Source organism: Myotis myotis, unplaced genomic scaffold (assembly GCF_014108235.1).
Source record: "Myotis myotis isolate mMyoMyo1 unplaced genomic scaffold, mMyoMyo1.p scaffold_m19_p_27, whole genome shotgun sequence".
NCBI lineage: Eukaryota > Metazoa > Chordata > Mammalia > Chiroptera > Vespertilionidae > Myotis > Myotis myotis.
This window is the reverse complement of record NW_023416332.1, coordinates 169,895-193,156: the sequence shown is the minus strand read 5'-3', so window position 1 is coordinate 193,156 and position 23,262 is coordinate 169,895. Positions and strand designations below refer to the sequence as shown.

General features: G+C 52.6%; 1 protein-coding gene, 1 long non-coding RNA gene and 8 other non-coding genes across 12 annotated transcripts; 1 reads left to right on the top strand and 9 right to left on the bottom strand.

Annotated features, from left to right (window-relative positions):
* Nucleotides 1–937: 937 nt before the first annotated feature.
* Nucleotides 938–4,676, bottom strand: LOC118648995. 3 transcript variants are annotated; one of them, XR_004965532.1, is made up of 12 exons: nt 4,655–4,676; nt 3,851–3,903; nt 3,488–3,575; nt 3,217–3,264; nt 2,860–2,895; nt 2,638–2,686; nt 2,318–2,364; nt 2,106–2,145; nt 1,875–1,911; nt 1,522–1,568; nt 1,251–1,280; nt 938–1,051 (listed from the first exon to the last, which is right to left on the bottom strand). It is a non-coding gene; the product is annotated as an uncharacterized LOC118648995 (long non-coding RNA). The 3 variants fall into 3 exon arrangements; XR_004965531.1 differs by lacking the exon at nt 4,655–4,676 and adding an exon at nt 4,248–4,340; XR_004965533.1 differs by lacking the exons at nt 3,851–3,903; nt 4,655–4,676 and adding an exon at nt 4,248–4,307.
* LOC118649123 lies at nt 1,356–1,481 on the bottom strand. The gene has a single exon (XR_004965561.1). It is a non-coding gene; the product is annotated as a small nucleolar RNA SNORD22 (small nucleolar RNA).
* LOC118649122 lies at nt 1,739–1,806 on the bottom strand. The gene has a single exon (XR_004965560.1). It is a non-coding gene; the product is annotated as a small nucleolar RNA SNORD31 (small nucleolar RNA).
* On the bottom strand, nt 1,981–2,050 carry LOC118649121. Its single transcript, XR_004965559.1, has one exon. It is a non-coding gene; the product is annotated as a small nucleolar RNA SNORD30 (small nucleolar RNA).
* LOC118649131 lies at nt 2,213–2,279 on the bottom strand. Its single transcript, XR_004965568.1, has one exon. It is a non-coding gene; the product is annotated as a small nucleolar RNA SNORD29 (small nucleolar RNA).
* On the bottom strand, nt 2,471–2,597 carry LOC118649124. The gene has a single exon (XR_004965562.1). It is a non-coding gene; the product is annotated as a small nucleolar RNA SNORD22 (small nucleolar RNA).
* LOC118649132 lies at nt 2,965–3,039 on the bottom strand. The gene has a single exon (XR_004965569.1). It is a non-coding gene; the product is annotated as a small nucleolar RNA SNORD28 (small nucleolar RNA).
* LOC118649133 lies at nt 3,346–3,417 on the bottom strand. Its single transcript, XR_004965570.1, has one exon. It is a non-coding gene; the product is annotated as a small nucleolar RNA SNORD27 (small nucleolar RNA).
* On the bottom strand, nt 3,709–3,780 carry LOC118649120. The gene has a single exon (XR_004965558.1). It is a non-coding gene; the product is annotated as a small nucleolar RNA SNORD26 (small nucleolar RNA).
* SLC3A2 (solute carrier family 3 member 2) lies at nt 4,533–21,887 on the top strand. The gene is made up of 9 exons (XM_036295654.1): nt 4,533–4,728; nt 15,974–16,408; nt 16,793–16,966; nt 17,529–17,623; nt 19,361–19,429; nt 19,526–19,584; nt 19,737–20,079; nt 21,177–21,260; nt 21,371–21,887. The coding sequence occupies exons 1-9, from the start codon at nt 4,659–4,661 to the stop codon at nt 21,713–21,715; spliced, it is 1,674 nt and encodes a 557-aa protein (XP_036151547.1). The 5' UTR covers nt 4,533–4,658; the 3' UTR covers nt 21,716–21,887.
* Nucleotides 21,888–23,262: the final 1,375 nt, after the last annotated feature.

The window sequence follows — 23,262 nt, the reverse complement described above, 5'->3', positions numbered from 1 at the left end:
TGGCGCTGTCTCCTCATCAGGGAGCAGTGTCCCACCGAGACCCAGCTTTCATTCTCTCATCTTTCCTTAATCCTTTCCCCCCCCACTCAGTTTACCTTTGGCCGCAACATATGGCGTCCGACCAGGGACTGAGTTTTGGCCGCAACAGTTCTGACACAAAATGCATACTTGGCCCTTCGTTATCTGCAGGTTCCACACACGCACTAATTGCAGATGGTTTTTTTACACTTACACCACGAACTCCCAGGAAGTGGGTACCATCACTGGCTCCTTTCCACTGGCTCTCAAGTGAACTCTGGGTGGAGCAGGCTGACCCTCCCTCCAATTGAACCCAGATTTTACAAGGGTCCTGAGCGTCCTTGAGCTTTGGTGCCCATGAGGATCCTGGAAACAATACTCCAGGGCAGAGGGAGACCTTACCCTAAAATTCACATATGCAGAACCCCCAAAACAGGTGGCAATCCTTGAATTCATACCCATTCTGTGTAGTAATATAAGGACCGACACTATGTGACAACTTGCACCGCAAGGGCCCAGTGAGGTGTGGACCCCGTGTGCATGTTAACCATGCTGATTTGACCCTCTGGGCTTGGAAAACTAGGTAACTGCTTTAAAAGGCTCAGAATCAGACTTAACCACACACATATACCCTACCCATGCCGTGTGCCACTACCTAAAGCTGAAGCCAGCTTGCCAGGACCAGATAAGGACTTGAAAACATTGGGTATGTGGATACAAGGCAACCCATTTGGATGAGACTAACTTAAAAGTCATTTGCATATGCTCAGATATAATGGCATATGGAGATCACAAGATGAATGTTTAATGCCAACTATTATTCGTTCAACAATTGTTAACCGGAGCACCCCCCTCCCAGATGCCCTAGAAGTTTACCCTATTTAGACAAACAACTAGATCCACTCAAACACAACCAGAGTGAGGGATAAAAAGAGCCTTTATTTTTAAGGATGGAAATGATTATTTGAAAATTTAAACAGCCAGATTATACAAGAAATTGCTTGAAAATTCTCGTCTTCAAAGAGTTGGATTCCTGTAGGGGAAAAAAAGTGAGTTTATTTGATGGGAATGAATATGCACTGTGAGCTTACAAGGTGCCAACCTTTAACCCAATTACACCCCTAGGTTTTATGTTTGTCAGTAACTTTGAATATTGATTAGTTAACTGGCATTAAAAAAGGTTGCTTAGGGTGTACAAATGGTTATATACCCGAAAGTGGGAAGATACCTACCATTATACATGCTTTGTTCTTTCTTTAGACCTGAAAAAAGAAAAAATACGCTTTTTTTGAACAATTGAGTTATTCTTCCCTTTCCCATGTTTAGAAATCCTTGTGATCCCTCAGACAGTTCCTTCTGGAACAAACTTTCCTCTTCTCCCCCAGCCAGCCCCAGTGGGTTCACCTTTACAGGCTCTGGGACAAGGACAGGAGGTAAGACATGTGAAGGTTTCCTCACTGGGAAATTGTAGCTTGGCTTGCACTTTACCTTTGAATTACTCACCTCAAACTTCAGACTGAAGTTGAGCAGAAATACAGATTACACTTCCCCTGCAAAAGAATGAATGGGAACTCAGTCAACCAGCCCTAGGCACACCTGTATAGGCTGCATAGGTTTCAAAACACACTTTTCAGAAACGAGGTGGTCCAAAGAATGTCCTATTAGCTGTACTGCCTACTCAATCAACTTCCCAGGGTCACTTTTCATTCCAAGGCAAGCTCACAGCTCAGAAAATACCTTTCAGTCACAGTGATCAGACTGGGGCGGTATAAACTCATCACTGGTGAGGGATCCCAAAGTGCGAAACTGGCACATTTTATATAGCAGCCATAGATTGAGGTTACAAAGAGGCTTACCTCAAATCATTCCTGGGCCCCAGAGGAGGTGCTGGACCTGAAACAAACAAGACAGAGTCAGCAGCATGCACTTCCTGCATTAAATGCAGGCTTCAGCCAGTTCCTAGAAAATCAGATTTCCGAGTCTCAACAGCAAGTCATCAGCCGAACGAGATTCCATGTCAGTCATCATATATACAGGCCTCAAGGGCATTCTCTACCCGGCATGTTGCACATATGGAAACCACTCACCTTTGAGCGGACAAGCAAAGCAGGTCACTGTTACCAGCACCTAGAAAGACAAGGCTGTGGTCAATGAAAATGCCAACTCGGTATCCCCGCCGCCACCATCTTCTCCAGTTTCTCAGGTGTTCAAATGTTTTCATTATGTAAGTCATAGTGAGCTAGTTCGATTCATCATAGAAACTGACGACTTGGCGGCATAAGCCTGACAATCAACTCACCTTTTAAGTTTGGAGGTTTCTCAGGAGCATACAGGGCCCAGCCGCTCCTGAATGAGATCACACAATTAGCAAAAGACCTAAAACAGCCGCAGTGATTCTAGCTATGGTTAACAGGCAGGACCAAGAAAAACTAAGCAACGCTATCTCTCTGTTGTACCTCAGACAGTTCCTTATGGAACAGGTTCTCATCCTCTCTCCCAGGTAGCCCCAGTGGGTTCACCATTACTGGCTCTGGGGCTAGAACTGGGGTAAGACAGGATGTTTGCTCTCCTCACTGGCACTGGACTCTGCAGCAAGTTACAACAGTTACACATACTCACCACTGCCACCTCTTTCCATGTGTTCAACCCTGGGCAGATCAATGGTGACCTAGGAGGCAAGAGATCAAGAAATGTCACTACAAGCAACGAGAAACCAGAAAGCTAAATGGGTCAATTAAGGCTCTGGTGACAAAAACAAAACACGTTGCCAAGTTATTCACTGGATAATGGGTTCACGTGTTAGTTTACCTCAAGATTGGAGTACTGGAAGAAGCTACTTACCATTTAGATAGGCGAATAGATCATCATCAGGACAACCTATAAATGAAGAGTCAATTATTACTAAAAATGTTAGAATGGAGTAAGATTTCATCATTGAACAGAAACTGCCATCAGAACTCTAACATGCTATTACCTGTCGTACCTCACAGAGCATCAGTGTAACAATTCAAATCATCTGACAGTGATGTGTGGGTGAGGGGGAATATCACACCCCCAAGAACCAGATGTACCACCGGGGTGTTCTCTCCCTCCCCAGCACAATCATTCCAGGAGAAACCAGCAGGAAGGACCATTTGCTCTCCTGGTTGTGGGGGACACTGGAGAGAGAACATCTCAATGCCCCATTTAGAGAATTACCTGTGATCACCCTCGGAGGCAGCTGAATCCGTCAGGACCGATGAGATGCTACGGACAGAAAGAGGAGGCATTACATACATTACATATACCCAGGAACAGCCATTCAAAGCCCGTGAAGACTCCTGGCCGACTTCTCAGTGCTTAGATGACATCACTTGTAAGTTCAGTCATATGCTTGTCGTTGTATGTTCATCACGGAGTGGCCAGCCCAAAGGGACACCCATCTGCACACTGCGCCCCTACCCATAATGGCATAATCCTGTGTACCCACCGGAGCGCCGCTGCAAGGACTGATCTGCACGGGGATAGGTCTGGTCCCATCCTCCAACCGGTACGAGCTCTCTGGGTCGGAACCATACCTGGAAAACAGCGAAGAGCACCCTTCACTTAGGTTTCATACCTTGCAGCCTCGTCTTGTGCGCGTGCCCTAACACTTCCGAGCTAAACAGACCCCAGGCATGAAAATACAGCCCAACTTTTGCTGCGGATGGTGCTACTCAGAATGTATACACTTCTCCACCAATCCATCAGAAAGAGAGAGTTCGGCTTTTATCATCCCCGTAGCACACCGCACAGGACTCGCATGCACGCAGCAGCGGAGGAGTCGCCGTGAAGGGCGGCCTTCAGCACTTACTCGAACAAGAGGGATGTCCCGGGTTCTCTAGCGTCCACACGTGCGCCCGAACCCTGCAGACAAGGAGGACGTTAGGTCGATATTGCACACTGCCCAACGCTGTGGCCTCCGGGGCGCCCACTGCACCGGGGGTGCAAGGCCCGTCTCAGAGTGTCTTATCCTCACGGGACTCGGTACAGGTCTGTGAAAGGTGCTCATCACAGAGAAGGCCGCCGGCACCGCCCGCCATCGCCATTTTGTCCTTCACGAAGCCCTGCGGTAGCTTCGAGGCCTGGAGGCCATGGCCAAGTCGCCCCATTTGCCCTCCCGCCCCCCCAAACAGACATAACACAGAAGACGGCCTAAGTCCCACCACGCTCACGCGGGCATTCCTCCCCGACGCAGAAAGAACACTCACCAGAGCAACAGAGAAAAGACAAGACCCAAAAGCCTCAGCGAGGCACTTAAATACCCTCTCGCAGAGGCCCACGGGACTGGAGGGCGGGGCTGCGGCGGGCGCACGCGCACGGGGAGAGCGCGTGCGAGCCTGGGGAGTTGTGGGTAGAGATTTCCAGACAAAGAGGACGCGAGCGCGCGCCCCCAGCGGCGCGAAAAGCCGCGCATGCGCCTTAGGGCAGCGCGCCGGCACGCCTTGGGGCGCCGCGGCGCGGTCTGTACCGCCGCCTTCCGGTGGGACTGGAGCCGTGAGGCCGGGGGCGGCTTCCCGCGCCTTGTCGCTGCGTCCGGGTCAGAGCCGCCCACCCCCAAACCCTTCCCTGAGCTCCCCTTGACCCCCCGCACCCTAAACCCGTGTGCAGGGCCCACCTCCATGGATCCCGAACCTCCGGAGCCCTCGGCCGGGCCTGGTGCGCAGGGTGCCGGCGCGGGAGGCGACTCAGGTACTGCAGGTCCCTGCATGGCGCCGTTTCGGGAGTGAATCCGGGCGAGTCTGCGGCAGGGTCTGGGCTTTCCGGCCCGGCCCGGTTCTGCTACGATCTTGATTTGTGGCTCGGCTCGCGTTGGGAGCACGTTTCAAGCACACTGCATGAATTGAGGAGTCCTCCCAGGTCCCCGGGTCCCCCTGTTACCGGGGAGGGGCCCCTGCAGCTCCCGCCGGGTGGCCGGGTGGTTCCCGCCACCTGGAGACCCGTCACTGAGATCTGCCGCGAACACCGACCGTCCGTGCGCGTTTTATAAGCATGCAAAAGCTCTTGGCATGTGCTCTGCCGCACGACCTCACTTCCTATCCAGCCCCAGGGAGAAGGACTGAGATAAGGTTATAGATGGGGAACCCGAGACCCAGAGCGGTTAGCGGACTTGCATGGTGTTATCCCGCTAAGAAATAGAGCGCCAAGGTGCCAATCCAGGCCGCCTGATTGCAGACCTGCTCTGGACATCCATGCTGGACCGCCGTCATCGCACACTGTCCTCCAGGTAGCGGGGGACCAAGCAGATACCCAGGAAACAAATGGAATGTTCGGGTACTGTTTCTCAAGCTTCCCTCATTAATCTCTCTCCGCAGGCTCCTTAAAAAGACATTTTCCCTTCTAATCCCCCCTCCCCATAAAAATTTCTTTTAAATATATATATATATATATATATATATATATATATGATATATATATATAAAGTATATATATATATTTTTTTATTGAGGAAGGGAGAGGGAGAGAGAGATAGAAACACCAATGATGAGGGAGAATCATGGATCGGCTGCCTCCTGCACGCCCCCTACTGGGGATCAAGCCTACAACCCGGGTATGTGCCCTTGACTGGACTCGAACCCGGGACCCTTCAGTCCAGCAGTCGCCAACCTTTCGGGACCTCACGGACCACCAGTGGTCTGCAGACCACCGGTTGGGGACCGCTGGTCAGTCCACAGGCTGATGCTCTATCCACTGAGCCAAACCAGCGAGGGCCCCATGAAACTGTAATACCACTGACACACTGTATCTGCCCTTGTGCTGTGGCCTTTTGGAGGGCCAGAAACCTTTTCAGGATCTGAGCTTTTCCTCCTCCCCTTCCTCTACCCAAATCCCATTTTCACTTCTTTAGGGGCAATGTGGTCCCCATGTGTCCCAGGATGATAGAACAGGTGACAGTGTACAGAATATTGGGAGAATTCCAGTTTGAGCAAAGTTATTATGGACGAATGAATTCATTTGCTCAATAACCATGAAGTGCTTTGTTCAAGACCATGGAGCAGGAAATGTATGGGAAATCCAGAAGTCCCAGGGTAGGCAGGCAGGGCTAGGGAGGCTGTATGTGGGAATGGAGATTGGAAATGCTCTATGGAGTGGAGTGTCTGAATCTTGAAGGGTAGATAGACTGACCCGGGAGGAAATTAAAGAAACAGTTTGAACACAGACTTGGAGGAGCTGGAAAAGGGAAGAAAGTGTATGGATAGAATTCATGAAATGTGGGCGGAAGGGAATAGTAGAATATAAAACTGGGAAAGATTTTCCGGGGAAAGCCAGGGGAGGAGGGCCTGGATTGCAAAACCAAATCATTGAATTATAGATAGGAAGAAGAAGAAAAAAGGCCATGGAAGTTTTTGAGCAGGTGGTGATGACAAATTGAGGAATAAGATGGAGGCAAGGACATTAATGAGATTGTCTCAGTAGTTTAGGCTGCAGGTAAGTGGATTCTGTACGAACAAGTGAAACGGCAGTGGAAACGCAAAGGAGAGGATTTAAGTCAGGGTCTCCCTCCAACTCACACCTACAGGAATGTCAGGAATGCAGATGATCAACATGAACTGGGTGGGGACCCTGGAGAGCTTAGCGGCCCTTTCTTAGCTCCAGCTGATTGTTGCCCTGCTTGAGTGGTCTCCAAAAAAATATGACCAAGAGGTTTGAGAGATCCAACATTGTATATTTGCCTACTTTAAGTGTTTCTTTCTAACTTCCATTTAAAAAAAAAGTGTTTCTTTTTAAAAGAAAATATTTGTATTGATTTCAGAGACGAAGGAAGAGGGAGAGAGAAACATCAATGATGAGAGAGAATCATTGATCTCGGCTGCCTCCTGCAAGTCCCCCACTGGGAATCGAGCCCACAATGTGGGCTTGTGCCCTTGACTGGAATCGAACCTGGGACCTTTCAGTTCGAGGACCAGTGCTCTATCCACTGAGCCAAACCAGCTAGGGACAACGTCCGTTTTTTTTAAAGCATATTCTGTGAGCCAATCAAAATATGTCTATGGGCCAAAGGTGGTTAGGACTGAGTTTGCAGCCTCTTGTGTAGTGACATAGAATCCACTAGAAAAGGGGGAACGTAAAGGGGGAGTGTCAAACACGGGATGCTCTTTTTTGTAAGCTATAAAGGGGGTGAAGGGAATAGGTGCCAATGAAAACCAGTGTTCTTGGCAGTTGGAGATTATAGGTGACTTTCATTTAACATTCTACCAGTATTTGTTGAGCACCTACTAAGCCCAGGAGATAAAACAGGGAACAAAGCAGACAGTACCTTTATGCGCCCTTGGAGTTTATATTCTGGTGGGTAGACACAGAGAAACAAACAAATGAGTAATATGCCAAGCCCGGCTGGTGTGGCTCAGTAGTTGAGCATCGACCCATGAATCAGAAGGTGACGGTTTGATTCTAGGTTAGGACACATGCCTGGATTCCCAGTTCGGGGGCACGCAGGAAGCAGCTGATCAATGATTCTCATCATTGATGTTTCTATCTCCCTCTCTCTGAAATCAATAAAAACACATTTTAAAAAAATGACAACAGCCAGCATGACAATAGCCGTCTAGTGTAAATGAATCAAAATTATACGTATTTTTTTGTCAGATCAGCAAAAAATATATATTTTTTGGTGTGCCGCAGGATTTTAGCAATTAGTTTACGTGTGCCATGAGATGGAAAAGGTTGAAAATCGCTCTCGGAGGATGCAAGCTGCTTCCAGGCGTTTTTCTCGGCATCCTTTGCCCCCTCCTGGCAGCAAGAAGCACTGCCGGGAGTAAGGCTACGCAAATGCACCGTGCTCTGCTGGGAGCCGGGAGGAGGACATTCACCTCTACGGCAAAAATTCAGTTTGAGACCAGAATTTCCTTATTTCCTGAGCTGTCGAGGAATGTACCACTGGGGAGCTCTCCTAGGGAAGGATTAGACTGGAGTGGGGGAGAAATGAAAATGCAGAATTTTATATAAGGAACAGCTTTCAGGCTGCTTTTGTTTTTGTTTTAAATATATTTTTATTGATATAGAGGAAGGGAGAGAGAGATAGAAACATTAATGATGAGAGAGAATCATGGATCGGCTGCCTTCTGCACAACCCCTACTGGGAATTGAGCTCGAAACCTGGGCATGTGCCCTTGACCGGAATCATCCTGGGACCTTTCAGTCCGCAGGCCGACGTTCTATCCACTGAGCCAAACCGGTCAGGGCCAAGAAAAACTTTCTTTTTTTTTTTTTTTTAATTAAATCTTTATTGTTCAGATTATTACATTTGTTCCTCTTTCCCCCCCCATAACTCCCCTCCTCCCAGTTCCCACCCCACCCTCCGCCCTCACTCCCCATCCACTGTCCTCATCCATAGGTGCACGATTTTTGTCCAGTCTCTTCCCGCATCTCCCACACCCCTTTCCCCCCCAAGAATAGTCAGTCCATTCCCTTTCTATGTCCCTGATTCTATTATAATCACCAGTTCATTCTGTTCATCAGATTATTTATTCACTTGATTCTTAGATTCACTTGTTGATAGATGCATATATGTTGTTCATAATTTGTATCTTTACCTTTTTCTTCTTCTTCCTCTTCTTAAAGGATACCTTTCAGCATTTCATATAATCCTGGTTTGGTGGTGATGAACTCCTTTAGCTTTTCCTTATCTGTGAAGCTCTTTATCTGACCTTCACTCCTGAATGATAGCTTTGCTGGATAAAGTAATCTTGGTTGTAGGTTCTTGGTATTCATCACTTTGAATATTTCTTGCCACTCCCTTCTGGCCAGCAAAGTTTCTGTTGAGAAATCAGCTGACAGTCATATGGGTATTCTCTTGTAGGTAACTGAGTTTCTTTCTCTTGCTGCTTTTAAGATTCTCTCTTTGTCTTTTGCTCTTGGCATTTTAATTATGATGTGTCTTGGTGTGGTCCTCTTTGGATTCCTTTTGTTTGGGGTTCTCTGCGCTTCTTGGACCTGTGAGTCTATTTCTTTCACCAGGTGGGGGAAGTTTTCTGTCATTATTTCTTCAAATAGGTTTTCAATATCTTGCTCTCTCTCATCTTCTGGCACCCCTATAATTCTGATGTTGGTACGCTTGAAGCTGTCCCAGAGGCTCCCTACACTATCTTTGTATTTTCGGATTCTTTTTTCATTTTGCTTTTCCGGTTGGGTGTTTTTTGCTTCTTCGCATTTCAAATCTTTGACTTGATTCTCGTGCTCCTCTGGTCTGCTGTTGGGAGTCTGTATAGTATTCTTTATTTCAGTCGGTGTATGCTTAATTTCTAGTTGGTTCTTTATCACAACATCGAGGGTCTCATTAGATTTCTTGAGGATCTCATTAAGTTTATCGGCGGCTTCTAGACAGTTCTTGAGAGACCTTAAAAGTGTGGTTCTGAACTCTATATCTTCCGTTGACAATTTTGTCCTGTTTCTTTGTCTCCCCATTTTGTTATGCTTTCTTGGTGCACCCCCAAGTGGTCTTTGTGCGAAGTCTTGTAGTTAAGCCTTGATTGTTGTAGCTAATACTAGGGGGGATTTGACCTCCAGGCCAAGTGGCTGTGAGAATCAGCTGTGTCAGCAGTGAGAGAACTTCTGTCCTCTAGGGAGGTGCTAATCTGGCATTTGCCTGAGGCTATCTGGCAAAGGCGGGGCAGGTGGGTCGCACGGGATCAACAGTTATAGCTGCTCTCAGTCCTGTCCCCAGGGGCTCTGCCTCTCTGAGTCCCAGCAACTGCTGCAAACCTCGGAGAGAAAGCTGCACTCGCTCCGACCGAAGCCAGACAGTCCCGCTTCTCCCGTTTGAGTCTGGGTCCCTAAAGACTCGCCCGGATCTGGAGCTCAGATTCTGTGACTCCCTCCCGATTGAAAACGCCAACCGCGCCCTCCGCCGCCAGCCCGCTCCGCGCACTCCGCACCTCAGAATTTGACTTCAGCACTGCGCCTCCTCTGAGTGTCCGTATGCGTTTCTCTTTCCTCCTAGTTGTAGGACTTCCACTCAGCCAGCGTTCCTGTGGTTCTGGGTGATGTCCGTTCCGTCTTTTAGTTTCACTTTTGAAGTGGTTGTTCGAGGTAGCAAACTCCGGCGTTAACCTATGCCGCCATCTTGGTTCTCCCCGGTCAGGGCCAAGAAAAACTTTCTTAAATAACATTTCCATATTTGAGTGCAGTCGACCAAGGGTCTAGAGAAGAATCTGCTGTTATGACCTGTTTACTACCAACCACTATGACCTGTTTTCTGTTCCGAATACTTCTGACACCAAACGTGTGGGTTTTCCACACCAAGTAATTCTCCACTTCCATACAGACACCAACAATTTAATTCAGTTCTGAAACTAACACCTAGGGTTTGTACAGTCCCAGAGGTTAAGGGCTCGGTCTTACAGACTGTCCCCAACTTCAGACACCAATCTCAAGTAATCCGTTCCCAGGTTACTCACACTTCTGAGTTGGCCACAAATCAGGGTCCCCACAACCCCCTCCTCAGGTTCGAATTTGCTGTAACAGCTCATAGAACTTAGGGTAACTCTTTATTTCCTATTACCAGTTTATTATCCTGTACTAGAGGCCCGGTGCATGACATTCGTGCACTGGGGTGGGGGGGATCCCCATCAGCCATGCCTATGCCCTTTAGCAGTCCGGAAGTCCTCGGGGGATGTCTAGCTGACAACTTAGGCCTGCCCCCTCCCCCCGCCCCCCAGCGCAGTGACCCCCAGGGGGCAGCTCCTGCATTGATTGCCCCCTGGTGGTCAGTGTGCATCATAGCAACCATTCTGCTGTTAGGTCAATTTGCATATTACCCGTTTATTATATAGGATAATAAAAGCTAGTATGCAAATTGTCCCTCGACCAGGAGTTCTTCCAGGAGTTCGACCAGGGGGCGGGTGGGCTGGGGACAGGGGGGAAGGCCCCGGTTGGTGGCAGCGGCAGCAGCAGGCAACCGGGGGAAGGGAGGGAGTACCCTGCCGGCAGCCACTAGGGACCCTACCAGTGCACAAAATTCCGTGCTCTGGGCCTCTTGTAAAGGATAACATAAGTGAATGGCCAGAAAAGAGGTGCACAGGAAGAGGTCTGGAAGAGTTCCAAGCACAGGCGCTTGGGGTGTGTTATCTTCCTGGCACATGTGTTCACCAGCTGAAAGCTCTCCAAACCCTGCTGTGTCGGGCTTTTCTGGAGGTGCCATTGCGCAGGCATGCCCATGGCCACTGGTGATGGACTCGGTATTCAGCCTCTCCCCTCTCTGGAGGTCCAGGGGGTGGGGCTGAAAGGTGTAACCTGCTGGTCACTGGTAATTCCTCTGGCAACCACCCCCTATCCTGGGACTATCTAGGCCTCCCCCCTCCCCCCCAGCACCTCCTTAACATACAAAATGACACACTTCCTACACTAGCGACTCCAAGGGTCTTAGAAGGCCTGTGTCTGGGAGGACTAAGACCAAATATTAGAACAAAAGATGCACCCATCACCTCTATTGTTCAGGAAATGCAAGGGTTTCGTAGCTCTTGTGCCAGGAAACGGATGAAGAGCAAATGTATATACAGACAGTTCCCAATTTAGGATGGTTGTCTTGTGACTTTTTGACTTTACAATGGTGTGAAAGCAGTAAGAATTCAGTAGAAGGGCTAGGCTAAGCTCTGATGTTTGGTAGGTTAGCTGTATTAAATACATTTTCGACCTACAATATTTTCAGTTATGATGGATTTCTTGGCATGTAACCCCATCCTAAGTCAAGGAGCATCTGTAATTCTTATATGCCAATATCACAGCCTGGTATTGCAGCACCTCTGGGAATATGTGCTTCAGGGGACTCACAATGGTTAGAAAACGTGTGAAATTGGGGCTGTGATAATCATGTAACAGATATAATTCTTTCGTCCCTATCCTAGCGGTGACTTCATATTCAGGAAATCTAAGATTCTATATTGAAATCTAAGCTCCAAAATTCTCATTATGTGTCTTTAGAATTATCCTGTTGGAAAGCTCTGGGAGCAGTTAACCATTTTGGATGCCAGTGTCCAATTTAGGAGGGTGCACTTACTCCCCTTTGCCTAAGAGATGCTGTTAGTTGCATTTCCTTTACTCTTTCTGATTCTTATCCCCCCTCAATTCCTCACCCTTCCCTAAGACAGCTCTCTTCTTTAGGAACCAGTGTCCCTCCTGCGGGATTTGTAATCATATTCCAACACCAGTTCTTCCCATAACAGCTGCCAACTCAGTCCCTTTGGTTGGGGTCTGCCTCCTTCTTTGCTTTCATTTCAGCTGCACTTTGACTTCCAAATGCTCAGTTTCTTGACTTCAGCCAGCACCTCTTTTTCAGACGGCTGAGCTGCTCGGGGTGATGGGAGTGTAGAGGCAGAGCCCAGATGCTTTTTCCTGGGTCTTTGGAATAATGTGCTGGGCTTGGGCAGAGTTGCCGTACCCTCTGCTGGCCGGGGAGACAGCCTCCTGTTTCTAACTGTCCTCCCATCTTTGCTCTCTCTTTGGAAATCCTTTTTTATACTTTGGAGGAAAATAATGTCCTTATCTTTTGGCCAAGATCAAGTAATCGTCATCTGTTGGGAAATGCGTGACATGAATTTTTGCAGGAGAATTAGAAAGATTTCAGGGCCCCGCCTCTACCTGCCGGCCTGAGTGTGAAGTGCTGAGGACTTGTGGCTGCCTGCGGTCCTATTGGCCTCTGGACCATTGAACTGCTTTTTTTTGTCTCAGTTTCTCTTGAAGGCTAAATTCTTTTTGACAGATTCTATACTTTGCATCCCTGTGTTAAATATTAAATTTTATATTTATCCACATACATTGTAGGGCCTGAGGCTCTCTGGCCACCCCCTGCCTTCTTTCTCCACCATTGCTTTTCTGTCCTCCCCTTCCCCCAGACTTGGGACTGTGTTTTATACTGTGTTTTATTTTGGCTGAGCAGTTCCGAGTCTTGTTGTCCCCTGCATAAACAGCTTCATCTTTATAAATATTGTTTTGTGGACGAAAGGGGCCACATGCTGACCTGACAGCTCAGGGGAGGCCTGCATGGCTGTCTTGCAAACTCAGACCTAAAGTCACCACAGGGATGGTCTGAAATTAAACTTTAAAGCAGTGATGGTGGGCATCTTTACCGACAAGGTCAACCTTTACCTTAACTGAGCCTATCTGTCCTTTTGCATCTATGATAACACACCCTTTGAAATGTCTGGGTAACTTGTAACTTCCCTTTTTCTGGACCCCTTGGGGCACAACCTAATGTGCTGGGCGCCAGGACAGAGACCACAAATTCCTTCATTGTTATGTTAATTGTTCCTTCACCCACCTAAGTATGTGTCCATCATTTTACTTTTTATCCAGTCCCAGGGGTTTCCCCTGCTTTGCTTTCTCCCGCCTCTCTAGTCTGTCACCAGTGGATTCCATGTAACCCACTACGTCCCTTTCCTTTGATTGCAATGTGTAAATACAGATGTAACCCACCATTCTCTGGAGCATAATTCATTGAGGTTCTGCCTCCTGGCATATGTCGACAGTCTGGCTCAAATAAACTCACAAAAAATCTTTACAGGTTTCAGTGTTTTTTTACATTAACAGTTTAAATTCCTTTTCACTTTTATCTCTATCTTCACATGCTTCTTTTGTTGAATTGTGTCTATGAAAGGAATTATTTGGGCTTGATTGATACAGTTCATCCACTCATTTATCAAACAAGCGCCTGCTCTATGCTCCCTCTGAGCTGGCAGGTCCATTGACAAATAGCACAAGGTCCCTGCCACCTGTCTTGAAGTGCAAACAGACGCTCAGACAAGGAAATGTAGTGAACAAAGGGGATATGAATTGTAGCAGAGGTCGGTGCACAGTGGATGGAAAGTAATTCTTTTGGGGGAGATGAGGAACGCTGTCATTTGAGCTAAGTCTCAAATGAATAGGAGTTTATGAGGCAAACTTGGCAGAATAGGAAGGGCAAAACACAGGGAATGACCTGAGCAAAAAGAGGCAGAGGCCTGGAAAAGGCTGTGTGCTGTGAGCTGGCAGGGGCTGGAGGGTAGTCCCCGTGGTGGGCGTGGTGGGTGTGGTGGGTGATAAATGGGAGGTGTTAGCTACTTTATCTCATGCAGAAGGCCTTGGCTTTATCTGTCTGGAGCCATGGGGGCTGAGTGCGAGATACTGTGTTCCTGGGGGGGTTATGTTGGACCATCTCAAGGAGAGCTTCTGAGCCCACAGTTTTCAACCTTGAGCTTTCTTGCTGGGGATCAAAGTCTGGGCAGAGCCCCTGGCTGGCGCTTAACTGCATGCCCGGGCACCTTGGCCGTCTTATCATCATTGAACACCGGACTGAACTCCAACCTCTCCCCACTTGGCTGCCTCCCTTTAGGAACTGGCTCCGGCTGTATCAGGCCTGGGAGGGGTGTGGGCTTTGGGATGAAGGAGGGGACGCGGAGGACGAGCCTTTCTCCCCTGTGGCTCCCCTTCTGGCCTGTTGTTTCTTCAGATCTTGGTTTCTGCTTTCTTCCAACTGCACAGCCACCTTGGCTTCCAGCCCACGTGAGAGGGGAAAGAACCTCCTTCAGCTCGTCTCTGAAAAGGACCCAGCTGGCACTGCTCAGGAACAAGGAGTCCTGAGGGTGCTGGCACCTCCTGTGATGCTGCCCAGCAGCCCTTGCTGTGCTCACTGGCCCTTCATGGGGGGACCTGCCTGTTGGAAAGCTGGGTGGTCTTCCAGGCCTCCGGGCAGAGCTGCCTCCCAGGCTTCCATAGGGAAGCGGTGGGGAGGCCAGGGCACCGGGGGTTGTGGGGAAGGGTCTGCCACGGCATCTTCTGGTCCAGTGGTTCTCAACCTTCTGGCCCTTTAAATATAGTTCCTCATGTTGTGGCCCAACCATAAAATTATTTTCGTTGCTACTTCCTAACTGTAATGTTGGTACTGTGATGAATCGTAATGTAAATATCGTAATGTAAATATCTGATATGCAGGATGGTCTTAGGCGACCCCTGTGAAAGGGTCCTTCAACCGCCAAAGGGGTCGCGACCCACAGGTTGAGAACCGCTGAATCTGGGCGGTTGTAGGAAATATGTAGATGCCTCTAACTGAGGCCTAGCCCTGGAATGTGTGGTTGCCCATCAGTCTCTCCTGGATGTCCAATTCCCAGCTGCCCGACCTCCGGGCGCCAGACACTGGGGGAGGGGAGGGTGAGACCACAGTGTCAGCACCTCCTGTCCCAGCAGAGTCGTCATAAAACATCCTGGAGAAGACTGGGCTGGAGTTCATTCCATAAAGTTAACAAAGCAGCGTATTGCAGTGGGCGTTCCATGAATAATTGCTGCCTCGTGAATTAATTGAGCAAAAGTCAAGATGCGTCTTGCAGGAGTGGGCGGAAGCCCTTGGGGAGCGAGGTCTGGGAGCCCCAGGGGTCTGAGCCGAGGCCTGACGCGAAAGGGCGCGGGCTGGTTGTGCTCTGGGCCGCTAGGGCCGCCGCAGGGGGGGGGGGAAGGCGAGGCAGGCGGTGGTGGGAGTCCCGCGCAGGGCAGATATGCTCCAGTGTGTCGGGGAGTCGCTCGGGACGCACGCTGCGGGGTGCCCTGCGGGGTGTGCTGCGCGGTGGCTGGGTGCCTTGCGGGGACCGGGCGGGGGGCCACAGCCGGCCCACCTCCGGAGGCTCCGTGCTAGGGCGGCTTCTTAGCGTCCGGCTGGGGGAGCCCTGGGGCAGCCGGGCTCCAGGTGGGGAGCTGACCCCGCGGCAGCGGTGGCCTGTTCCCGCACTGGTGCCCTGCACGCTAGCGGTCGGGAAAGGCCCCGGGAGGTTCCGCTTTAAGGGGAGGCGGGGCGGGCCGGGGCGGGCGGGGCGGGGCTCCCGGCGCCACGCCCCCAGGTCGCGCCGCGCGGCCGCAGACGAGGTCAGGCGCTCGGAGCAGGCGGCCGCGGGGAGAGCGTTCTGGGTCCCGGAGGTCGAGACCCGCGTGCAGCCACCACCTGATCGCCGGCTGCGTCGTGTCGCCGGCCCCGCAGGCACCATGAGCCAGGACGCCGAGGTGGACATGAAGGAAGTGGAGCTGAACGAGCTGGAGCCCGAGAAGCAGCCGATGAACGCGGCCTCCGGGGCGGGCGCGTCCGCGGTCACGGCGGGCGGCGCCGAGAAGAACGGCCTGGTGAAGATCAAGGTGGCTGACGACGGGGCGGAGGCGGCGGCCGCCAAGTTCACGGGCCTGTCCAAGGAGGAGCTGCTGAAGGTGGCGGGCAGCCCCGGCTGGGTGCGCACCCGCTGGGCGCTGCTGCTGCTCTTTTGGCTCGGCTGGCTGGGCATGCTGGCGGGCGCCGTGGTCATCATCGTGCGCGCGCCGCGCTGCCGCGACCTGCCGGCGCAGTCCTGGTGGCACAAGGGGCCCCTCTACCGCATCGGCGACCCGCAGGCCTTCCAGGGCCCCGGCGCGGGCGGCCTAGCAGGTGAGCTGCGCACCCCAGTCCCCGACCCCGAGCGCCCCCGGCTTAACCGGGGAGCCGCTGAGGCCTCACCTCCACCCCAACCCCGACCACGACCCCCACCTCCACCCCACCCCCGTGGACTCGGACGGTTCTCCACCCCACCCGCTGCCTGGGACGTCGCGCCTCCTGCCCTTCTTCAAAGAGTTTCCTCCCTTCCCTCCCTCCCTCTTTCACGTGGGTAGTTGACTCAGCTTCTTCTCTTCCTCGTGTGGCCACGGGGTCTGAAGCAACGTGCTAGGCCCCTTACATCAGCTGCTCAGCCTCCGCGCGGAGCCCCGGGGGAGGGGGCCGGGGGAGGGGATCGTCTCCGACCCGCCCCCGGGGCCTCTTCCCTCCCCTTTGCAGGCCTGAAGGGGCGCCTGGATCACCTGAGCTCCTTGAAGGTGAAGGGCCTCGTGCTGGGCCCCATTCACAAAACCCAGAGAGACGACGTCGATGGGACCAACTTGGAGGAGACCGACCCCGCTTTGGGCTCCAAGGAAGATTTCGAGGGTCTCCTGCAGTCGGCCAAGAAAAAGGGTGGGTGCCTCTGGGGGGTCCCGGAGGGGCCTCGGAGGCGGCAAGGGAGCAGCGAGCAAGGGCTCGGCCTTCTGGCCCGGGCAGGCAGGGGAGGGTTTGTCTGCCTCGCTCCTGGCGGCCTCCGCTTCCCAGCAGGGACAGAGGCGTGGGGAGGCCTGAGCCTACAGGGACTTTCCACTTGACTGTGCAGACCTTTCACTTCTGGGCTTCAGCGCCCATGTTTTCCAAAAGGGCTTTTACTAAGTTGGTGGTTTTTAAACTTGGAATGAAAATCCAGGTAAAATCTTGTCTTGCTTAAAAAGGGTTCACCTTGGGGCGGGAACCCAGACCCCTATAGCTCAGCCTTCTCCGTTCACATTGTTCACCTGCTGCCCAATGAGATTTCAAAGCCCCTTCTTGCTCGTGTCTCTGTTTCAATGGACTGAGGTTTGCCAGGGTTCAAACCTAAGCTTTTGTAGCAAGTAATGCATAGGAGTTACTCTGTGGGCCCATGTGTTGATTTCCTCCTTTCTCCCCACCCCAAAGCCTTTCTCAACACCTGCTTCTCCCCCCGTTGTCCCAGGCATCCAGGTCATTCTGGACCTCACTCCCAACTACAGGGGCCAGGACTCGTGGTTCCTCCCCACTCATATGGACACTGTGGCCACCAAGATCACGGTGAGTGTGCAGGTGCTGATGGCAGGTGGGGGATCCTTGCAGGCACGGCCACCCCTGTAGTAAACCCAGCCCCCCTCCCGCCAGGGGCCCTGGCTGCTGCAGCCCAGCAGGTGCGCTCCCCCCACGGAGGCCAGCAGGGCACCCGTCTTAGCTTGTTCCTTTTTGTCCGCTCATTTTTCCTGTTTTCTCAACTCTGATGGTGACTGTGCCAGGAAGGGAGCTTCAGGAACGCTTCTCAGTGGGAGTCTGTCCTGACTGGTTTCCCAGTCCTTGTTTGATGTTTTGAAGTGCAGCCCTGTCTGAAATTACAAGCGTGGGGATCTTCCTGTGTCTGAGACTGTGCCAAGTATTTTTAAAAAAATATATTTTACTGATTTTTTACAGAGAGGAGGGGAGAGGGATAGAGAGTTAGAAACATCGATGAGAGAGATACATCCTTCAGCTGCCTCCTGCACACTCCCTACTGGGGATGTGCCCGCAACCAAGGTACATGTCCTTGACCGGAATCGAACCCAGGACCCTTCAGTCCGCAGGCGGACGCTCTATCCACTGAGCCAATCCGGTTAGGGCTATGCCACGTATTTTATAGATGTTTTTTAATCCCCTCTGTACCCACATAAGGTCCCTGTCATCCCCAAACTGTACAGGAGGACACTAAGATTCTGAGGGTTTAATGCTCCTGGGACTTGAGGTCCAAGTAACCTTATTTCTCTAACCCTTCCCTTAAGCTATGGGCTCAGGCTCTATAGCCCTCAGGCTGGGGGAGGGGCTGTGAGTGTCACCCAGGCTCCTAATGCCTGCGTTCTGGGACACCGGCCAGTTCAGAACGGGCAGAACAGAAGTGGAGGCGCCCCTCACACTTGGCTGGCAGCCCTGATTCTGGGGTGGGATCTGTTCTCCCAGCGTTTCTGTAGGACCCTTGGAGTCCTCCAGTTCACCCGCCAGCGAGTTGCTGGGAGACCCTGTAAGTGTTACTGATAGGGAAGCTTTCGGATGGTGAGGAGATGAAGATGGTAGCCTCAGGAGAAAATGGAGGCCGAGGAGGGGGCACATGGAGCAGAGAGGAAAGGGGAAAAACGGGCAGTGGCAATGGGGCTGTGTTCTGTGCCTCACACGCAGGGCTTCAGGCCTGGGCCTGTCCTGCAGAACCAGCTCCTCGCCCCAAATCTTCATGGAAACTGCCTGCGGGGGGAATGCTTTGCATTTCAGTCTTTCATCCTCGGGTTGTCCTGACAGCTCTGCCCTGACCGACAGCCCTTTGCACCACTCCTAGGCCTCAGGACACTGGGGGAGGCGTCGGTACATTTGTCTTGGGATCTGTGGGATTTTGACTGCTGTTTGAGCCCTGTCTCTGCTACTTGCTTATTGAGCCTTGGGCGTGCCTCCTTGCTTCTTTGAGACTATTTCCCCGTCTCTGACATGGGTACACCAGCATTCCACACACGCCAAGTTTCAGTGAAGTTATGGCTATGAACACACTTTCTCTCTTGGGCCTCCTCAAAGGTGAAGCCATGGCTGGAGAAGAGAAGTGAGATGCCATATCACTAGGAGAACCAATGGTCGGTTAGAATGGGAGGGAGCGGGGGCTAAACCTTTATGGTGGAGGCGGGAACACAGGCCATTCCAGGCTCTCGTTCAGGTGAGGGCCCGGATCACAAGGAAGCACCCGGGGGGCGGGAGTTTGTGAGCCTCTGCACAGTGTCACTGTCTTTCCTCCGTCCTCCCCCTGCCCTGTAGGATGCGCTGAGATTTTGGCTGCAGGTTGGTGTGGATGGGTTCCAGGTTCGGGACGTGGAGAACCTGAAGGTGAGCTTCCTTGACATGAGCGGTGCAGCCTTGCTCGATAAGAGCAGTGGGACTCGCCAGGGCCGGGCAGTAGCTGCCTCTGCTTTTTCCTTCTAGAATGCGCCTTTACTGTTGGCCGAGTGGCAGAACATCACCAAGAGCTTCGGTGAAGACAGGTGAGTGCCAGGCCCCTTGTCCCCAACTTAGCTCCGTCGGGGGTCCCCTCAGTGGGGTGCTAGGCCCTGGGAAGGGGGTTCCTAGTTCACATGCCTTCCTTTCTTCCTCTCTTGTCCTGTATCGCCCTTGACCTTGGCTTTGCTCTCTGCAGGCTCTTGATGGCAGGAACTAAGTCCTCCAGCCTCCAGGAGATCGTGAGCCTGCTCGAGTTGAACAACGACCTGTTGTTGACTAGCTCATACCTGTCGGCCTCCCCTTTCACTGGGGAGCATGTCGAACTCCTGGTCACCCAGTTCTTAAACGCCACCCGCTCGCATTTGACAAATGACAGCCGCTGGTGCAGCTGGAGTCTGTCTCAGAAGGGACTCCTGACTTCCTTCGTGCCGGATCAGCTCCTCCGACTCTACCAGCTGCTGCTCTTCACCCTGCCGGGGACCCCGGTTTTCAGCTATGGGGACGAGATCGGCCTGAAGGCAGCTGCCCTTCCTGGACAGGTATTTTCGTGGCGCAGTGGGGGAGCTGTGTTTATCCGTCAAGGTAGTCTGTGGATGCCACGGACAGGCGTGACTCTTGGGGTGGGCGGGAGGGCTGTGTTTGTTTCCTAGTCAGTCACCTGGTTGGTAGCTGTGTGGCCGCGGCCAGGGGCTTCACGTCTCCACGTCCTGGTCATCTGCCCAGTGAGGCTGCCTCTCTTGTAGGGCGGTTCGGATAAAGTGACGGCTACTTTATTTTATTTATTTATTTATTTAAAAGATATTTTATTGATTTTTACAGAGAGAAAGGGAGAGGGGTAGAGAGTTAGAAACATCGATGAGAGAGAAACATCGATCAGCTGCCTCCTGCACATTCCCCACTGGGGATGTGCCCGCAACCAAGGTACATCCCCTTGACTGGAATCGAACCTGGGACCCTTGAGTCCGCAGGCTGATGCTCTATCCACTGAGCCAAACCAGTTAGGGCAAGTGACGGCTACTTTAAAATGCAATGTCGTACCTGGTGGTGTCCAGTATGATAGCCATCACTCACTTACTCACTCACTCATTCATTCATTGGACAGTGGGTGTTCTGCTGGGCTCTCCTAGTTTAGTGGGGGAGCCAGGTGAGTGAGAGAAGAGCCTGGCAGTGAATGTGGAGATAGGGGTAAGACCAGGAAGGCACTTGCTGAGCTCTAGCCACAGGCGTAGAGGTTGGCACCTGAGCTGGTACTTAGAGAGCCAGTCATTCACTTATTCCCGAAGTCTTACGGCGTGACTCCCGCGCGCGTGCCTGGAGGAGAGAGCAGTGCACAGAGGGCTGGGGTGCTGTGGGTGCTCCGCAGAAGGAAGCCTGCTATGTCTTCTGAGTGGCCACAGGGAACCCTGTGAGCCAGCTGAGCAGAGGCTGGGGGCAGGGAGGAAGCTGGCTCATGGCTGTCTGGGAGCAGAACTCTCTGGCCGAGGGGCAGTGCAAGGACCTGAGGTGGGAGCCGGCCTTGCTGCTCCCAGTGGAAGTTAGGTGTGAGGGCGGGAAGGCCTGCTGGGGGTGGGGGGCAGGAGGAAGAGTCCGGGGAGTGGGCCAGCCTTTCCCAAGTCCTGTTTTCCCTGCCTTCCAGCCCCAGCAGGCCCCGGTCATGCTGTGGGATGAGTCCAGCTCCGTCAACACCTTGGGACCCGTCAGCTCCAACATGACTGTGAAGGTACAGGTTTTCGGGCGGCAGGGCCTGAGCAGCGGACGGGCGGGGGCTTGTAGGAGCTTGCAGCCAGGGGAGCCCTTCACCCCTTCCTGCTATGTCTCCATCGCTTGCAGGGCCAGAGCGAAGACCCTGGCTCCCTCCTCGCCCTGTTCCGGCGGCTGAGTGACCATCGCGGCAAGGAGCGCTCCCTGCTGCACGGAGACTTCCACGTGCTCCCCTCGGGGCCCAGCCTCTTGGCCTACGTCCGCAAGTGGGACCAGAACGAGCGGTTCCTGGTCGTGCTCAACTTCGGGGACGTGGGCCAACCTGCCCAGTTGGGAGCCTCCGGCCTGCCCGCCAGGGCCGATCTGCTACTCAGCACCCAGCCGGGCCGGGAGGAGGGCGCCTCTCTTGAGCTGGAGCACCTGAAATTGGAGCCCCATGAGGGGCTGCTGCTCCGCTTCCCCTACGTGGCCTGACCTGTGGGCCTGCCGGGACACACTGCCCTGTCCCTCCCCTCCCCTTCCCTCCCCTCCCCTCCCCAGGCCCTTGGGGTTCTGGTTTCTCTCCTTTTTTTTTTTTTACTGTCACAGATGAACCCCCAATAGGGTGTTTTCTGGCTTCAAATAAAAGTCACCCCTGCCTAGCGAGGTCTTGTCTTCCCTCCACCTTCTGTTATGATCAGGGTCTGAGAGTTTCATCCGTCTGCCAGCTCAGACAGGAAGCAGGGAGGTGTCACTGGGGCTAGCACCCGGCCTCTCCCCAGCTGGGTGTGCTCTCCTGGAGGTCTCGGTCTGGCTGGCTCCCTCAGCAACGGGTCTCCAGCCGTGTGGTCAGTTTTCCTGTTTCTGCAGACTTAGCCTCTCGGGGGATGGAGTGGGAGTGGGGCGGCCTGTTGCCCGAGAGGTCCTGCTAAAGGGTACAAGAGGCCATCCACGCAGTGGGACGTGATTGCACACTCAACACGTGCCAGGAAGTGTTCTGGGTCCTGGAGTACAGGAGGGAGCAAAGTTCAAAAATCCCCGTCCCTTGGGGCTTACGTCCTGGCGAGGCAGATTAAATGGCCCTGGCTAGTGTGCTCAGTGGATAGAGCATTGGCCCCTGGACTGAAGGGTCCCAGTTTCGATTCTGGTCAAGGGCACATGCCCGGGTTGTGGACTTGATCCCCAGTAGGGGCCGTTCAGGAGGCAGCTGATCAGTGATTCTCATCATTAATGTTTCTGTCTCTCCCTCTCCCTTCCTCTGTGAAATCAATAAAAATATATTTTAAAAAGTAAGACGAATAAACTTTAGAGTATGGTGATAGTTGTCCAGGAGGAACAAGTAAGCAGGAGGAGAGGTGGGTGTTTGGGGTGGGAGCTAGGGAGGCCTCACCAAGGACGTGACATTTGAATAAAGGGCCTGAAATAACTAGGCAGGTATATGGGCAGCAGCTTGCCAGGGGCCTGGGGTGGGAGCGTGCCTGGCACTGAGGAATGAGGAGGAGGGAAGAGGCAAGGGGTGAGGTCTAGTTGGCAAGGGGTGGTCACAGCAGCTGCAGAGTTGGGCAACCTGCACGGTGAGGGCACGCTGCCCTCCCAGCAGACACCAGCTGCCGGCTCCTGACCTTCAGTGGCTCATTGCGGGAACGACGCACAGAACCCTGCAAGCACAGATGAGCTTTATAGCGAGAGGATGCGTGTTCGAGCTGGCCCTAGGGCGGGGTGCGCAGTGCCCAGGGCGGAATCCGAACATGAAGCTCCTCCCAGGGAATCCTGGACCCCAGACCCAGCATATAGCACTGGCCAAGCTGGGGCGCCCCCCAGCCTTTGGCCTCCGGAGTGTTCTTGGGGCTGAATCACATCCTGCTCACTCCCACGGCTGACCTTTAACACCCAGCCCCTCCCAGAGACCAGGCTAAGACCTTTAGTCCTCCGGAGACAGCGTGTCTCAAGCCTCATCATAAATCACAGTGCCAGGCAGGTCTGAAGTCCCCAGTCAGGACATTCCGGGGCCTGGACATCACCGCCCAGCAGCTGAGGGCAAA

Bases quoted from the DNA above. Each gene is read 5' to 3' on its own strand.
- SLC3A2 (XM_036295654.1), top strand. From the start codon at position 4,659: ATGGATCCCGAACCTCCGGAGCCCTCGGCCGGGCCTGGTGCGCAGGGT. The intron at 19,585-19,736 runs GTGAGTGCCAGG...TGCTCTCTGCAG, and splicing joins AAGAGCTTCGGTGAAGACAG to GCTCTTGATGGCAGGAACTA. The intron at 21,261-21,370 runs GTACAGGTTTTC...CATCGCTTGCAG, and splicing joins GCTCCAACATGACTGTGAAG to GGCCAGAGCGAAGACCCTGG.